Source organism: Crinia signifera, chromosome 11 (assembly GCF_055691185.1).
Source record: "Crinia signifera chromosome 11, ASM5569118v1, whole genome shotgun sequence".
In the NCBI taxonomy this organism is placed as follows: Eukaryota; Metazoa; Chordata; class Amphibia; order Anura; family Myobatrachidae; genus Crinia; species Crinia signifera.
Window position 1 is genome coordinate 118,866,974 of NC_139227.1, and position 19,210 is coordinate 118,886,183.

Genomic DNA, 19,210 nt, shown 5'->3' on the forward strand with positions numbered 1-19,210 from the left:
CTCTATCTCTCTCTATCTCTCTATCTATAGCTCTATCACACTGCAGCAGCACAAAATATAGCACTAGGCCTCTCTATCTCTCTCTATCTCTCTCTCTCTCTATCTAATAAATCGCAGCAGCACAAGATGTCACAGGATGTCACAAGATGTCACAAGCATAAGCAATATCAATGATCAGGTAAGTATTTTGGATGGGTTCTGGTCAGTATAGGCGGCAGCTGGGCACGGTGACCGCACTGCACGCTATTCCAGACCGGAATGGCGTCTGCAGTGCAGTCACCGTTAGTTTAAACCCCCCTCCATGGCTGTGATTGGTCCGTCGGTCCGACGAACCAATCACGGCCTTTGGGGGCGGGAGGGGTGAGGTGGGGTGACACCAGTGTCACCCTTACACCCCGCGGTGATTGGTGCTGTACTTTACAGCACCAATCACCTCCGATCCCGTGTCACCGGCGAACGTTATTCGCCGGTGACACAGAAAACGCTGTGAATGGCTGTTCACAATGAACAGCCAATCACAGCGATCGCCGACGGGGGGGCGGCATCGCCGCCCCCCCTGGGCATGCACGGACATGTCTGCTGTCAGGGACAGCAGACATCGTCCCTCTGTCACTGCGTCTCTAGACGCAGTGACAGTTTAAAGCCATGACGTATATATACGTCAACGGTCGGGAAGTACTTCCCGGCCATGACGTATATATACGTCAAATGTCGTGAAGGGGTTAATGTTTAATGTAGTATCTGTTACAATTGAGAAACATCTATCGCATCAGTCATTAAAGTCCTCCATAGAATACAAGTGACAAATTATTGATTTAAAAATCAGGTAACGAATAAAAAGAGCAATCACAAAACGGCCGACACACATCCCATAGAAGCCGGAACAGAGCAGCAGTAATAGTTTCATGACTCCCAAGGGCCCCTCTTATCCGTAAACCTCCAATTTGGCTTCCAAATTATTCCTCTACCTGTGAAGTCATCAATTGGCTGGAAAAAGTGTCAGAGTGGTACCTAAATGTGCTGTAATAGCAACTAGGTCTGCTTCTCCTGCATAAAATTAGAACTTTTCCGCTGTGTATAGTAAACGCAGAAATCCTTGCAGAGAAAAATGTATAGCGCTTAGTCAATATAATACCAGAGACCAAATCCAGCAATAACCAGTGTCCTTAAGACGTTGCAATATAAAAGCCATCAGCTTAGATGTTCCTATCCTGGGATAAACCAGACACCAACTGTAAACTCCAGAAGTACGCAGATAATAACAGCCAAGCCACTGATAAAAGGGAACGCCGGGATCTACCAGTGTATTCATTGTGCGATCAGAGGTACGAGGCACTGAAGAGGCTTATCCACATTCAAGGTCAATAAGGTCGCAGATGGGAACAGTCGCATTCAGTGTCTATTTCTCAGGGGGCAAAAAAAAAAAAAAAATCCAAAGAAAATTAACCATTTAAGCAAACTGCCAATTTATCAAAATATCTCTTTTGGTGAAGACTATCACAAGCATTCTGTGATGTGATCCGTATTTATCAAGGACAGCGATCGGTACTGCCGCTGTATTGTGACTGGTAATGCCATATCAGGATGGTACCAAGGACAGCGATCGGATGCTGCCGCTGTATTGTGACTGGTAATGCTATATCAGGATGGTACCAAGGACAGCGATCGGTACTGCCGCTGTATTGTGACTGGTAATGCCATATCAGGATGGTACCAAGGACAGCGATCGGATGCTGCCGCTGTATTGTGACTGGTAATGCCATATCAGGATGTTACCAAGGACAGCGATCGGGTGCTGTCGCTGTATTGTGACTGGTAATGCCATATCAGGATGGTACCAAGGACAGCGACCGGGTGCTGCCACTGTGTTGTGACTGGTAATGCCATATCAGGATGGTACCAAGGACAGCGATCGGGTGCTGCCGCTGTATTGTGACTGGTAATGCCATATCAGGATGGTACCAAGGACAGCGACCGGGTGCTGCCACTGTGTTGTGACTGGTAATGCCATATCAGGATGGTACCAAGGACAGCGATCGGGTGCTGCCGCTGTATTGTGACTGGTAATGCCATATCAGGATGGTACCAAGGACAGCGATCGGGTGCTGCCGCTGTATTGTGACTGGTAATGCCATATCAGGATGGTACCAAGGACAGCGATCGGGTGCTGCCGCTGTATTGTGACTGGTAATGCCATATCAGGATGGTACCAAGGACAGCGATCGGGTGCTGCCGCTGTATTGTGACTGGTAATGCCATGTCAGGATGGTACCAAGGACAGCGATCGGTACTGCCGCTGTGTTGTAACTGGTAATGCCATATTAGGATGGTACCAAGGACAGCGATCGGGTGCTGCCGCTGTATTGTGACTGGTAATGCCATATCAGGATGGTACCAAGGACAGCGATCGGTACTGCCGCTGTATTGTGACTGGTAATGCCATATCAGGATGGTACCAAGGACATCGATCGGGTGCTGCCACTGTGCTGTGACTGGTAATGCCATATCAGGATGGTACCAAGGACAGCGATCGGGTGCTGCCGCTGTGCTGTGACTGGTAATGCCATATCAGGATGGTACCAAGGACAGCGATCGGGTGCTGCCGCTGTATTGTGATTGGTAATGCCATATCAGGATGGTACCAAGGACAGCGATCGGTACTGCCGCTGTATTGTGACTGGTAATGCCATATCAGGATGGTACCAAGGACAGCGATCGGGTACTGCCGCTGTATTGTGATTGGTAATGCCATATCAGGATGGTACCAAGGACAGCGATCGGGTGCTGCCTCTGTATTGTAACTGGTAATGCCATATCAGGATGGTACCAAGGACAGTGATCGGGTGCTGCCGCTGTATTGTGACTGGTAATGCCATATCAGGATGGTACCAAGGACAGCGATCAGGTGCTGCCGCTGTATTGTGACTGGTAATGCCATATCAGGATGTTACCAAGGACAGCGATCGGGTGCTTCCGCTGTATTGTGACTGGTAATGCCATATCAGGATAGTACCAAGGACAGCGATCGGGTGCTGCCACTGTATTGTGACTGGTAATGCCATATCAGGATGTTACCAAGGACAGCGATTGGGTGCTGCTGCTGTATTGTGACTGGTAATGCCATATCAGGATGTTACCAAGGACAGCGATCGGGTGCTGCCGCTGTATTGTGACTGGTAATGCCATATCAGGATGGTACCAAGGACAGCGATCGGGTGCTGCCTCTGTATTGTGACTGGTAATGCCATATCAGGATGGTACCAAGGACAGCGATCGGGTGCTGCCGCTGTGTTGTGACTGGTAATGCCATATCAGGATGGTACCAAGGACAGCGATCGGTACTGCCGCTGTATTGTGACTGGTAATGCCATATCAGATGGTACCAAGGACAGCGATCGGGTGCTGCCGCTGTATTGTGACTGGTAATACTATATCAGGATGGTACCAAGGACAGCGATCGGGTGCTGCCTCTGTATTGTGACTGGTAATGCCATATCAGGATGGTACCAAGGACAGCGATCGGGTGCTGCCGCTGTATTGTGACTGGTAATGCCATATCAGGATGGTACCAAGGACAGTGATCGGGTGCTGCCGCTGTATTGTGACTGGTAATGCCATATCAGGATGGTACCAAGGACAGCGATCAGTACTGCCGCTGTATTGTGACTGGTAATGCCATATCAGGATGGTACCAAGGACAGTGATCGGGTGCTGCCGCTGTATTGTGACTGGTAATGCCATATCAGGATGGTACCAAGGACAGCGATCGGGTGCTGCCGCTGTATTGTGACTGGTAATGCCATATCAGGATGGTACCAAGGACAGCGATCGGGTGCTGCCGCTGTATTGTGACTGGTAATGCCATATCAGGATGGTACCAAGGACAGTGATCGGGTGCTGCCGCTGTATTGTGACTGGTAATGCCATATCAGGATGGTACCAAGGACAGCGATCGGGTGCTGCCGCTGTATTGTGACTGGTAATGCCATATCAGGATGGTACCAAGGACAGTGATCGGGTGCTGCCGCTGTATTGTGACTGGTAATGCCATATCAGGATGGTACCAAGAACAGCGATCGGGTGCTGCCGCTGTATTGTGACTGGTAATGCCATATCAGGATGGTACCAAGGACAGTGATCGGGTGCTGCCGCTGTATTGTGACTGGTAATGCCATATCAGGATGGTACCAAGGACAGCGATCGGGTGCTGCCGCTGTATTGTGACTGGTAATGCCATATCAGGATGGTACCAAGGACAGCGATCCGGTGCTGCCTCTGTATTGTGACTGGTAATGCCATATCAGGATGCTACCAAGGACAGCGATTGGGTGCTGCCGCTGTATTGTGACTGGTAATGCCATATCAGGATGGTACCAAGGACAGTGATCGGGTGCTGCCGCTGTATTGTGACTGGTAATGCCATATCAGGATGCTACCAAGGACAGCGATTGGGTGCTGCCGCTGTATTGTGACTGGTAATGCCATATCAGGATGGTACCAAGGACAGCGATCCGGTGCTGCCTCTGTATTGTGACTGGTAATGCCATATCAGGATGGTACCAAGGACAGTGATCGGGTGCTGCCGCTGTATTGTGACTGGTAATGCCATATCAGGATGGTACCAAGGACAGCGATCGGGTGCTGCCGCTGTATTGTGACTGGTAATGCCATATCAGGATGGTACCAAGGACAGCGATCCGGTGCTGCCTCTGTATTGTGACTGGTAATGCCATATCAGGATGGTACCAAGGACAGCGATTGGGTGCTGCCGCTGTATTGTAACTGGTAATGCCATATCAGGATGGTACCAAGGACAGCGATCAGTACTGCCTCTGTATTGTGACTGGTAATGCCATATCAGGATGCTACCAAGGACAGCGATTGGGTACTGCCGCTGTATTGTGACTGGTAATGCCATATCAGGATGGTACCAAGGACAGCGATCAGTACTGCCTCTGTATTGTGACTGGTAATGCCATATCAGGATGCTACCAAGGACAGCGATTGGGTGCTGCCGCTGTATAGTGACTTGTAATGCCATATCAGGATGTTACCAACGACAGCGATCGGGTGCTGCCGCTGTATTGTGACTGGTAATACTATATCAGGATGGTACCAAGGACAGCGATCGGGTGCTGCCTCTGTATTGTGACTGGTAATGCCATATCAGGATGGTACCAAGGACAGCGAACGGGTGCTGTCGCTGTATTGTGACTGGTAATGCCATATCAGGATGGTACCAAGGACGGCGATCAGGTGCTACCGCTGTATTGTGACTGGTAATACTATATCAGGATGGTACCAAGGACAGCGATCAGGTGCTACCGCTGTATAGTGACTTGTAATGCCATATCAGGATGGTACCAAGGACAGCGATCAGGTGCTGCCGCTGTATTGTGACTGGTAATGCCATATCAGGATGGTACCAAGGACAGCGAACGGGTGCTTCCGCTGTATTGTGACTGGTAATGCCATATCAGGATGGTACCAAGGACAGCGAGCGAGTGCTGCCGCTGTATTGTGACTGGTAATACTATATCAGGATGGTACCAAGGACAGCGAACGGGTGCTTCCGCTGTATTGTGACTGGTAATGCCATATCAGGATGGTACCAAGGACAGCGAGCGAGTGCTGCCGCTGTATTGTGACTGGTAATACTATATCAGGATGGTACCAAGGACAGCGATCGGGTGCTGCCGCTGTATTGTGATTGATAATGCCATATCAGGATGGTACCAAGGACAGCGATCGGGTGCTGCCTCTGTATTGTGACTGGTAATGCCATATCAGGATGGTACCAAGGACAGTGATTGGGTACTGCCGCTGTATTGTGACTGGTAATGCCATATCAGGATGGTACCAAGGACAGCGAGCGAGTGCTGCCTCTGTATTGTGACTGGTAATGCCATATCAGGATGGTACCAAGGACAGTGATCGGGTGCTGCTGCTGTATTGTGACTGGTAATGACATATCAGGATGGTACCAAGGACAGCGATCGGGTGCTGCCGCTGTATTGTGACTGGTAATGCCATATCAGGATGGTACCAAGGACAGCGATCGGGTGCTGCCGCTGTATTGAGACTGGTAATGACATATCAGGATGGTGCCAAGTACAGCGATCGGGTGCTGCCACTGTGTTGTGACTGGTAATGCCATATCAGGATGGTACCAAGGACAGTGATCGGGTGCTGCCGCTGTATTGTGACTGGTAATGACATATCAGGATGGTACCAAGGACAGCGATCGGGTGCTGCCACTGTATTGTGACTGGTAATGCCATATCAGGATGGTACCAAGGACGGCGATCGGGTGCTGCCGCTGTGTTGTGACTGGTAATGCCATATCAGGATGGTACCAAGGACAGTGATCGGGTGCTGCCACTGTATTGTGACTGGTAATGCCATATCAGGATGGTACCAAGGACAGCGATCGGGTGCTGCCGCTGTATTGTGACTGGTAATGCCATATCAGGATGGTACCAAGGACAGCGATCGGGTGCTGCCGCTGTATTGTGACTGGTAATGCCATATCAGGATGGTACCAAGGACAGCGATCCGGTGCTGCCTCTGTATTGTGACTGGTAATGCCATATCAGGATGTTACCAAGGACAGCGATCGGGTGCTGCCACTGTATTGTGACTGGTAATGCCATATCAGGATGGTACCAAGGACAGCGATCCGGTGCTGCCTCTGTATTGTGACTGGTAATGCCATATCAGGATGTTACCAAGGACAGCGATCGGGTGCTGCCTCTGTATTGTGACTGGTAATGCCATATCAGGATGTTACCAAGGACAGCGATCGGGTGCTTCCGCTGTATTGTGACTGGTAATGACATATCAGGATGGTACCAAGGACAGCGATCGGGTGCTGCCGCTGTGTTGTGACTGGTAATGACATATCAGGATGGTACCAAGGACAGCGATCGGGTGCTGCCGCTGTATTGTGACTGGTAATGCCATATCAGGATGGTACCAAGGACAGCGATCGGGTGCTGCCGCTGTATTGTGACTGGTAATGCCATATCAGGATGGTACCAAGGACAGCGATCGGGTGCTGCCGCTGTGTTGTGACTGGTAATGCCATATTAGGATGGTACCAAGGACAGCGAGCGAGTGCTGCCGCTGTATTGTGACTGGTAATGTCATATCAGGATGGTACCAAGGACAGCGATCGAGTGCTGCCGCTGTGTTGTGACTGGTAATGCCATATCAGGATGGTACCAAGGACAGCGATCGGGTGCTGCCGCTGTATTGTGACTGGTAATGCCATATCAGGATGGTACCAAGGACAGCGATCGGGTGCTGCCGCTGTATTGTGACTGGTAATGCCATATCAGGATGGTACCAAGGACAGCGATCGGGTGCTGCCGCTGTATTGTGACTGGTAATGCCATATCAGGATGGTACCAAGGACAGCGATCGGGTGCTGCCGCTGTATTGTGACTGGTAATGCCATATCAGGATGGTACCAAGGACAGCGATCGGGTGCTGCCGCTGTATTGTGACTGGTAATGCCATATCAGGATGGTACCAAGGACAGCGATCGGGTGCTGCCGCTGTATTGTGACTGGTAATGCCATATCAGGATGGTACCAAGGACAGCGATCCGGTGCTGCCTCTGTATTGTGACTGGTAATGCCATATCAGGATGCTACCAAGGACAGCGATCGGGTGCTGCTGCTGTATTGTGACTGGTAATGCCATATCAGGATGGTACCAAGGACGGCGATCGGGTGCTGCCGCTGTGTTGTGACTGGTAATGCCATATCAGGATGGTACCAAGGACAGCGATCGGGTGCTGCCACTGTATTGTGACTGGTAATGACATATCAGGATGGTACCAAGGACAGCGATCGGGTGCTGCCGCTGTGTTGTGACTGGTAATGCCATATCAGGATGTTACCAACGACAGCGATCGGGTGCTGCCGCTGTGTTGTGACTGGTAATGCCATATCAGGATGTTACCAAGGACAGCGATCGGGTGCTGCCGCTGTATTGTGACTGGTAATGCCATATCAGGATGGTACCAAGGACAGCGATCGGGTGCTGCCGCTGTATAGTGACTGGTAATGCCATATCAGGATGGCACCAAGGACAGCGATCGGGTGCTGCCGCTGTATAGTGACTGGTAATGCCATATCAGGATGGCACCAAGGACAGCGATCGGGTGCTGTCGCTGTATTGTGACTGGTAATGCCATATCAGGATGGTACAAAGGACAGCGATCGGGTGCTGCCGCTGTATTGTGACTGGTAATGCCATATCAGGATGGTACCAAGGACAGCGATCGGGTGCTGCCTCTGTATTGTGACTGGTAATGCCATATCAGGATGGTACCAAGGACAGTGATCGGGTGCTGCCGCTGTATTGTGACTGGTAATGCCATATCAGGATGGTACCAAGGACAGCGATCGGGTGCTGCCGCTGTATTGTGACTGGTAATGCCATATCAGGATGGTACCAAGGACAGTGATCGGGTGCTGCCGCTGTATTGTGACTGGTAATGCCATATCAGGATGGTACCAAGGACAGCGATCGGGTGCTGCTGCTGTATTGTGACTGGTAATGTCATATCAGGATGGTACCAAGGACAGCGATCGGGTGCTGCTGCTGTATTGTGACTGGTAATGTCATATCAGGATGGTACCAAGGACAGCGATCGGGTGCTGCCTCTGTATTGTGACTGGTAATGCCATATCAGGATGGTACCAAGGACAGTGATCGGGTGCTGCCGCTGTATTGTGACTGGTAATGCCATATCAGGATGGTACCAAGGACAGCGATCGGGTGCTGCCGCTGTATTGTGACTGGTAATGCCATATCAGGATGGTACCAAGGACAGTGATCGGGTGCTGCCGCTGTATTGTGACTGGTAATGCCATATCAGGATGGTACCAAGGACAGCGATCGGGTGCTGCCGCTGTATTGTGACTGGTAATGCCATATCAGGATGGTACCAAGGACAGCGATCGAGTGCTGCCGCTGTATTGTGACTGGTAATGCCATATCAGGATGGTACCAAGGACAGCGATCGGGTGCTGCCGCTGTATTGTGACTGGTAATGCCATATCAGGATGGTACCAAGGACAGCGATCGGGTGCTGCTGCTGTATTGTGACTGGTAATGTCATATCAGGATGGTACCAAGGACAGCGATCGGGTGCTGCCTCTGTATTGTGACTGGTAATGCCATATCAGGATGGTACCAAGGACAGTGATCGGGTGCTGCCGCTGTATTGTGACTGGTAATGCCATATCAGGATGGTACCAAGGACAGCGATCGGGTGCTGCCGCTGTATTGTGACTGGTAATGCCATATCAATATGGTTCCAAGGACAGCGATCGGGTGCTGCCTCTGTATTGTGACAGGTAATGCCATATCAGGATGGTACCAAGGACAGCGATTGGGTGCTGCTGCTGTATTGTGACTGGTAATGCCATATCAGGATGGTACCAAGGACAGCGATCGGGTGCTGCCGCTGTGTTGTGACTGGTAATGCCATATCAGGATGGTACCAAGGACAGTGATCGGGTGCTGCCGCTGTATTGTGACTGGTAATGACATATCAGGATGGTACCAAGGACAGCGATCGGGTGCTGCCGCTGTATTGTGACTGGTAATGCCATATCAGGATGGTACCAAGGACAGCGATCGGGTGCTGCCGCTGTGTTGTGACTGGTAATGCCATATTAGGATGGTACCAAGGACAGCAAGCGAGTACTGCAGCTGTATTGTGACTGGTAATGCCATATCAGGATGGTACCAAGGACAGCGAGCGAGTACTACTACTGTATAATGACAGGGTTTCAGGGTTTCTTTAATACAAAATAAAATAAAATTAATCTTTAACCTGAAGCCCCATTGTGTGCTTCCAGTCTAGCTTGCATGTAGGATTCGGCAAAGGGCCTGATTCACACTCAGTTACAGTTTTGTAAAAGTTCGCAAAAGTACAACTGCCAACTTTAGGGGGGCATAGGGTACGGCCACCCCACTCAGCGAGTCCCTCAATGCAATGTGCCCACAAAATATTGCAAGCACATTACTGCCTTGCTGAAAAGCCAGGCGGAGGCCAGTCATTTTTCGTCTGCTTAACGACTGCATGTAATGATGGTCCTTCCCAAAAGCGGTCTGGACAGGCCTGCGTTGTCCGTAGTGCTCCCACAAAACACTGGACACCCCTCTAAATGGTTGGTCACCACCCGTCACTACTTAGACTACAGTTGCATCAAGAAGCGATTTCAGGAGATTCGGTAACGATTTTCGCTCACTGTAACAGGAAACTTACACTTTATATGGGTCTGGGGTCTTCTACTTTACTTCTGTTTAGTAAATTCGGCCAGATTGCATTTCCCATTACTAGTATGAAAAATGTACAAAAAAACATTTAGGTGATACTAAAATAATTGGATAGAATTTTATTAAAAATAATATTGATAATTACACTACACATTATACATCAATACTAACATTTACACCATAATATAATATAGTTAGAATTATACTGTGGTTCTTTTATTGTTGCCTATCTTACTTCATTGCCCAATATTTCTTTAATTGGGAGATTGGGAGCGAGATGAAGTTCTAACCAAACAGCTTCTGTAATTTGCAGGTTGTGTTTGAAAACTGACAGTTAGGAGCAGGCTGGTTGGTACTCTATAGTATCTCTGTCCGCTTTGATAAATCTTCTCCTTTATCTTATAATACAATAGCACATGTGTAAATAAATGGTATGGACGCTGTAACATGCATCCCTGACCATATGATCAATTACATGTTACCGGGAGAACCTGACGGGAAGGTCCAGGTGGGTCTGTATGCGTCCACCCTCCATACCAGTGGGTGCATAGGAAGTCAATATATTTTTATAAAAGGCTAAGGTCTCCTCACCTCTATGGGCAGTATTCAATGTGGCCGGCAAAGGGATTAAACGGTGGGGACCGCCGAAAACAAGTGACCCTCGCTGTTTAACCCCCGCGCCAGTCGCTCACTGTATTCAATGTTCCGGGGAACCCTCGCTGTCAGATGATGGCGAGGATTCCCCCAAACAGCAAGCCTTGTGGCTATTGCTGGGAGCCCGCTGCATTTAGCTGCGAGCCTCGCTGTTTTGGCGGCCACACACGCCCTTTCCACGTCACTGTAAAAACCAACAAATGTAGAAATGGTGTGTGCAGGGGGTCATTTGAACACTGACCACACTCGCTGTGACAGCGATCAGCCAGCACACTTCGCTGTCACGGCGAGCAAAACGCATTGAATATACCCCTATGTGGTGAAGTACCGCCACTGACCACTAGAGGCCACTGAACAGACCAAATTACTTTGTTGTGTGCTAAAAGATGTCATAACAGAAAGTGAAAGCAATTTTTGCTGGGACCATATTCGGTTCTGAACTTGCTGGCTATGGAGAGAGGGAGCTGCAGGTAGGAGCAGATAGGGATAGTTTGTGGGCTAAAAACAGGGTACTTCTGAGTTATCCGGGCTGCCGATTTCTAAATCGGGTCGGATCGGGCACATCGCATCGCATCGCATGCGACCATCAGATGCGATGCGATGCGATGACCCGATTTTTCCATAGGAATCAATGTTAAAATGGACTGAGTCCATTTTAACATGGAATTCAATGGGAAAAAGGGGTCCTTTTCATACCCCTACTATCCAAGTGGGCATGGAGTTGGGATATAAACCTGTGGCGAGTGTAGCGAGCCACCGAGCCCGAAGCGTGGCGAGCCCCGCGAGGGGACACAGAATACCGTCCCCTCGCCACGCTTCGGGCTCGGTGGCTCGCTACGCTCGCCACAGGTTTATATCCAACTCCATGCCCACTTGGATAGTAGGGGTATGAAAAGGACCCCTTTTTCCCATTGAATTCCATGTTAAAATGGACTCAGTCAATTTTAACATTGATTCCTATGGAAAAATCGGGTCATCGCATCCGATGGTCGCATGCGATGCGATGCGATATCGCATCGCATCTGATTGTATGCCTTAACTTAAGGCATACAATCAAAAAATCGGCAGCCCGGATAACTCACAAGTACCAAAAACAGTTTGTGGGCTAAAAACTGTTGCAGTTCAAACTGAACATAAAAACTGTCACAGCTCAAAGTGAAAGTCGACAGGATTTTAACTATTTCTAGATAACTCCCTTCATGTTTGTTATTTTGAGTCCTGTGACAGAAGGACATGGGCCTGTGGTGATTTGAGTACACACTTGTGTGATGTTGGAACGATTTGGGGTATTGGCGCGTTCTACACGGTGCAGATATGCGCGCTCCTGCGTGTTGCATGTGACATATTCCGGTCCGCTCTGCGGACTCAGCGCATGCACACAGTGCCAGGTAATAACGGGCGGAATTAGATTTGAGTCTTGTCCATTACATCAGGCTAGTGTGTACCGGCAATCTGGCATGGTGCGGGGTGAAGGGAAATTGCGCCAATCGTCTGTCGTCCTGAAAACGTACCCACCTTTACTTACAAACATTACCCAAACCCGCTAGGGAATGGGTATACATCTAAAGCCCAATGAACAGCATTTTGTATACAATAAACCTGTCCTATGTGTCAGGTACTCGTTATGTCTGGCACTTATACTGCTATTACCCCTGTTATATACAACAAAAGGGTCAGATGTACAATTAGGGGGTTGTGTATGTCGCACTGCATTAGCCCTAACACTCTATTTGCAGGATCACAGACCCCCATTAATCTTCCTATAATGAACACAGCTCCAGCACAGATGGTTCCTGCTGACCACAGACTTTGCTCTGTAGAGTCTGTCAATACTGCAGCCCGGTGGGTCTCCTTGGTAGTGAGGGGTTAACGATGCTGAGCCCAGCACTTGCCCCTAGTACTGCCCAAAGCTAACTCTGCCAAGCAAGCAGCGATGGGCACGGCTGATTGATGGAGCGAATGTGTGTGTGGATTTACATTCAGAGGAGACTCCTTGCCTGGAAAATCTCACAATTAATACCCCTTTCAGACAGAAAAATCCCAAAAACCCAGGTATTTCCCGGATACAAAAACCCGGGTAGAACTAGGCAGCAAGGGGCTGACCCCCTTTCACACAGGAGCAAAAACCCGGGTATTTCCCGTGTCGACCCCTTTCACACAGAAGCCGGATTTTTCCTGCAAAACTCTGTGTGTCATAAGAAAAGGACAGTTTTAAAGGCACACAGAGATGAGATCATGAAAAGTGGGAGGTGTCTGGTCACTGCATTGCATTAAACATGGCTGACAAGTTGCTGAACCTGGAGGTCATGAGTGCTCTGTGTGTTTTGCTGCTTACAGCAAATCAGAGCATTATGCAGATGCTTACACTGTGCTACCTGGCACAGTGTTATGCCAGGAGGAGGAAGGCACAATTTTTGGTGGAGAGGGCTTCCACTCGACGCAGGTATTTGCACCGGAGGAGAGCCCTGATTTTGTCCAGTGTTACCTCTATCCTGAAGTCTACAAGTGCCTCAAACCGGTCGTTGTGGGCCAGAGACCGCAGGCATGGAGAAGCTTTCTGGGAGACTGTGGAAGCTTTTGCACCTGAGCAGTGGCTGGCACATTTCCGGATGTCACGAGCCACCTTCTACTACCTGCTGGAACTGGTCACCCCGGCACTTACAAGGGGATGCACCAATTATCGGAAAACCATTGAGCCATGCAGGAGACTGGGGATTGTGTTGTGGTGGTACGCAACACCAGGGGAATACCGTACCATCTCATGTCTGTTTGGTGTGGGCATTTCTACGGTGTGTGTTCTAGTGCGGGAAGTGACACAGGCATTGTTGGAGAGCCTTTACAAGCGTTTCATCTGCTTACCACAAGGCGACCGACTGGATGAGACCATAACAGGTTTTCTGCGAAGAGGCTATCCGCAGTGTGCTGGAGCCATTGATGGGACACACATACCCATTATTGCACCCCCAGATAACCCAGCAGATTACCATAACCGTAAAGGTTGGCACTCCATCATATTGCAGGCTGTGGTGGACCATAAGTATTGGTAAGTAGTACAGTATGCAGTATTTACATTAGTGATATGATTGGGCCGCACTGTATATTGTTAAACACAAATACATTTTCTGTTCAGTTTCACAGATGTCTACATTGGCTGGCCTGGTCGTGCTCATGACTCACGGGTACTTGCCAATTCGGACTTGTTCCAGATCGCGGAGGAGAAGAGAGGTGGCTGGTTGTTCCCTAGAGAGGTAACTTTGTCTATTTTTAAAAATGTGCTCTTTAACCACTACACTTGCCACCTATACAATTCTAATGTTTTTTTTTATACCGTTACAGTGGTCAAAGTTTGTATCCGGGGTGGAGATCCCAGTCCATATTATTGGAGATGCGGCATACCCTTTGAGGCGTTGGCTTATGAAGGGCTTCACGCAACATACCCCACTGTCTCCTGACCAAGTCCACTACACCCACACTCTGAGCTCGGCTCGAATGGTGGTGGAAAACGCCTTTGGAAGACTAAAGGGGCGATGGCGGTGTCTACTGAAGAGGAATGACATTGCCATTACCCTGGTTCCAGATGTGGTGGCAGCTTGCTGCATTCTGCACAATGTGTGTGAGCTACAGAAAGAGAACTTTTTACCTGAGTGGAATGTGGAGGACTATGACCTGGCTGATACCCCTGTCGAATCAGCAGGGTACGAGGGTGAGACAAGTTGTTCCACTGCTGAGGTTATCCGTAACACCCTCACTATTAACTTACAGAGTATGACACAGTAGATAGAAGGACACATTGGTTGGATGTTTGAAAGAACTTGTTTTATTTTTCACAAAATATGTTTTATGCTTGTTAGTTCACTTTTAAATATAAAATGTTTTCAAATATATCTTTAGTGGTCATAAATACCCTTTCAACAGTGAAAAAACATTGAACTATTGCAACACGAGGTAGAATAAGTATTTAGCATAGGTCTTCTATCAGTGGTGGGTGAATAGGTTGTGCTGCCATCCAAGCCGGTATTGTATAGGGGAGACACACACCAGTTTGACTGTCCAGCAGCCACACATTTTCATCCGGCACTGTATATATAGATAAACACTTGTATTTGCAATTTTTGGTACCTGTAAGGCACAGGTCTTCCACCTGTGGCCCTTCAGATGTTGTGGAACTACATGTCCCCGCATGCCCTGAGTTTTTTTGCCATCCTACTATAGGAAAAAATGTGGCAATGTATGGTGGGACATGTAGTTTCACAACATCTGGAGGGCCACAGGTTGAAGACCTGTGCTGTAGGGCAATTCGAAACACTCTGGCTCCTGCCGGGCAGTGAAAACCCGCACGGCCAGGAATCTGTGCCGCACACAGCAGTTTACAATGATGGGATCCGCCTGAAACCAGGCGGCCTGGGTGAATGGTCACATCTGTGCCCATTATTAACTACGGTGTGTGGCACGGCTTCCTGGCCGTGCGGGGTTTCGCCAGCCGACAGGAGTCGGAGTGTGTGAAATAGCCCTTATTACACCCCAAAAACAATATAAATATATAAATATAAGCCCCAAACAGGGAATTTTTTTATTGCCTTAAAGATAAAGAAGAAGGCATACTGTGTACACATTATAGATTATGTTCAGCCACATATCTAGAGTATACTCTATTTGTACACATTAAAATAAAAAAAAAGTTTGAGAACTTTGATTCAGCTCCAAACCGAAGAACCAAATGAGCTTTTTTGAGGCTCATAAACTAAAGAACCATAATACTCTACTGTGTACATCAAAATGGAACACAGCATTTAACGGGCCTTGTAAGTGCCACTTTTTAAGCAAGAAAAATTGAACGAGCCCAGAAAAAAGAGAAAAAGAACAACCATATAGCAACATTACTACAAATGCCTGTAGGCAGTGCTGATTACAGTGCTAACAGGAGTGTTATGATTACTGGCATTCACTGAATCATCAGCATAATTTTTCACATTGCCATATTGCCTACTATATCCTGTGCCATTGACAGTATCATGCACTGTCTCCTGTGGACTGGTATTGGCATGTGGCCTACTTGGCTGTGTGGCATGTGAAAAATTATTGCCCATGTTTTCAGTATAACTACGCCCTTGGCCCTGCACAGTAGTTTGGCTTGAATTTGAAGGCATAAATGTATGGCCTCTGTGTGGAGGATTACAATAATCACCCTCAGCGTACGGACTACACAGCTTGTAAGGGTGCGGATTCTGTAATGTAGACACCATATTGGTAAGGAAGGTCATCTGTGCATCTCGATTTTCACGCGCTATGCGTTCGTGCAGACCCACCAACTGTGTGAGAAAGGAATCTTGCAACTGTCTCTCGTTGTCAAAGAAGCGCTGCAGTCGGGCATCCTCTTGAGTTTGAAATTCAAGATCGGACTCTCGGAGATGATCTACCAGGATTCTTGACATTGAGCGCGTAGCAAGCTCCATCTTTGACGTTTTTTTCTTCCTTGCAGGTACATCAAATACTAAAAATAAAGGAAAAATCATTACAATCCAATAGCGGCATGCCAGTGTGTATATATATATATATATATATATATATATATATATATATATATATATATATATATATATATAGATAGATAGATAGATAGATAGATAGAGACTACTACTACTACTGGTTCCCACGTGTGCTGTAGTAGTGGGTGCGGGGTTGTTACCTGTGTTACAGTGGGACTACAGGTCCCAGCAAGCCTGCAACACATGCTGATACTTGGGAGAACCACAGGTACCAGCATGTGGGGCATTAAAGGCCTGCTGATACCTATAGCCCCTTGTACATCTATTAAAATAGATACACAAACAATACTTGAAAAACTTACTGTTACGACGCAACGTTGGGGTCTCAGTCTGTGCAGGAGTGGGTGTCCCAGATGGAGTAATGGTGCTGGCTCCACTGTCCTCAACCTCAGCCTCTAATGGATCAATTGTGTCCTCCATGGCAGCAATAGGATCAGGGATGCTGTTGTCTATGCTGTCTTCCAACTCCATTATAGGTGGGCAAGATGGGCTGCATTCTGGAGTTATGCTCCGTGATGAAGCTGCACTGGATGATGATATGGCAACAGGGTTCACCAGGGCAGAATTGCCAAAGACCTCGTTACATTGGTCGAAGTAAACCCATTCCATCCTCCCAGCACCACTTTTCCTCCTGTTGTTGTCACAAACTTTGTTGTAGTACCTGCGCAGAGCTTTTAGTTTGTTGACCACCTGCTGCTGGGTACGCACAATGCCCCTTGAAGTGAGGACCTTGGCAATATTGGTGTAGACTACAGCGTCCTTCACTGTGCCAGTAATCTGTTTTCGGATTTCTTCCTCCCCTCTGACACTGAGCAGCTCACGGATCTCCTCATCTTTCCAGTGTGCCATGGCCATTTACTGCTGCGCTGCACGCCTCTGCCACGTGCGCTCAGCCAATCAGGGAACCTGTAAAGATCAGCCAATCACGCAGCGCCATGCTGCACAGCCAATCAGCATGATTTTTCAATAGTCGGGAGAAAAACACGGGTCGGACCCTTTCACACAGCCGCAAACACGTGTCTGACACGGGAAAAACCCAGGTAAATACCTGGGTCGAAGTCCCGGAACTTTAGACCCGTGTTGACCCTTTCAGACAGAAGAAAAACCCGTGTCGACACGGCAAGAGCAGGGAAATTACCGGGTCTTTTTTTCTGTCTGAAAGGGGTATTAATGTTACGATCCAGAGACAGATGGCAATATAAAACTTCGCTTCATATTCAGATATATGATCATCTATTTCTCCACATAATAAAAAGACAAAACACTGGGCATAAATGCTGTCGCTGCAAATGAAGTGCCCCCGTGCAGCGCTGGATGCAAGTCTAGATTTTCTGGCGTAAACTGCGCTTTTCTCTACTGCGCAAGCCCGCGAGAGAAGTGAAAGTTGATAGCTGCAGGTTTTAGTACAGTCAGTACCAGCGGCGGTTTTTACCTATGGGCTGCAGGGATGCAGCCCCCCCCCCCCCCCTCCCCCAGGTTAAAATCAGCCACTGTGTCAAGCCAGATGAGGTCTGTGAGACTGCACTGGCTTCACTGTGACTGGCAGTGACTTCCTATTGGAAGTCTGACCTGCCAGTCACCAAGGCAGTCCCATCGGGTGGTGTTCCCTCCGTCCTGGACACCTCTCTGTGGGCTGCAGCTCATGCAGTCTGGGGATTGCGCATGTGCACGACGGTACTGCACACGCGCCAGTCCCTGCCATCTGTATTACACAGGCGCCGGGACTGTGATTTCCCTTCTATAGGATGTTGCTGAAGCAGCCCATAGAAGCTGACTAAATGCGCAGTACAGAGGTCCCGGCGCCTATCATCATAGTACAGGCGCCGGGAACGCTGCCTGCATCGCGGCTAGTTGCAGCCCTCCTCCTGGCAAAAGGTCTTGTATGTGCAGCACAGCACATGTCACCTTGCCTGCACCGCTGCAGTCATATATGGGGGAAGGTGGTATCAGTGATCATAATGGGCCTGGCCTGGGCGGGTTGTCAATCACACTTCTCTGGCTTTATTCGGACAGACGGCTCACAAACTAAGTACTGTGCACATTTGATAAAATCAGGCCCATGGTGCCTGTAATAGTCACCGTCAGGGCCATCTTAACGTAAAGGCGCACTGGGCAGATGCTTGGGTCCCTATGATTCTAGGGACTTTTGAACAGGGACAGGCTAGACCAGGGCGCATCTTCCACCAACTGCCATTCAGATTGAAATCACTGGCAGTTGGTTTTTCTTACTGTGTTGCCACCCCCCACCTGTATCCGCCACTGCTCCTAATGCTGAACGTCACCAGCCAGCAGTGGAATTCACTGCCTACCTCAGGCTAGAGACACGGACGTGTAATGACCGTCAGATCTCACCTGTCTAGTTTCAGCGCAGCAATTGTGCACACGGCGCCATTTAATTAAATCAGCCCTTTATGTTTATTTAGCATTGGACAGGGCTGCGGAATATTGCTGGCACCTCATGAATAAGACATAATAATAACAAGCGGCTGTTGGTCACCGCGCGTGCACGGAATTGTGCTCCGTATTAGGATATGTTCATGTGAGCCCATTCCGTAATACGGGAGCTGTTCCCAGTAGCTTCCTGGGCTTATGTAAATTGTACCTGATAATGTCCTGCTTTTATTGAATTTTGCTGACATTTTCTTATCTCCCCGGCAGGCTGTTGAGGGATAGAGAAGCGAGGGGAGAGACGGTGGCCAGAACAAACAATA

The 19,210-nt window shown here is 48.8% G+C and overlaps 2 protein-coding genes across 3 annotated transcripts in view; both read right to left on the reverse strand.

Annotated features, from left to right (window-relative positions):
• Positions 1-19,210, reverse strand: part of LOC146045576 (transmembrane protein 263-A-like) — a 282,338-nt gene that overhangs the window by 140,579 nt on the left and 122,549 nt on the right. The gene's annotated exons all lie outside the window — the stretch shown is intronic.
• LOC146045574 (uncharacterized) lies at positions 13,256-17,654 on the reverse strand. Its single transcript, XM_083164534.1, has 2 exons — positions 16,802-17,654; positions 13,256-16,444 (listed from the first exon to the last, which is right to left on the reverse strand). Exons 1-2 carry the CDS (start codon positions 17,352-17,354, stop codon positions 15,834-15,836), a joined length of 1,164 nt encoding a protein of 387 aa, XP_083020660.1. The 5' UTR covers positions 17,355-17,654; the 3' UTR covers positions 13,256-15,833.

Bases quoted from the DNA above. Each gene is read 5' to 3' on its own strand.
- LOC146045574 (XM_083164534.1), bottom strand. From the start codon at position 17,354: ATGGCCATGGCACACTGGAAAGATGAGGAGATCCGTGAGCTGCTCAGT. The intron at 16,445-16,801 runs GTAAGTTTTTCA...CTTTATTTTTAG, and splicing joins CCCAACGTTGCGTCGTAACA to TATTTGATGTACCTGCAAGG.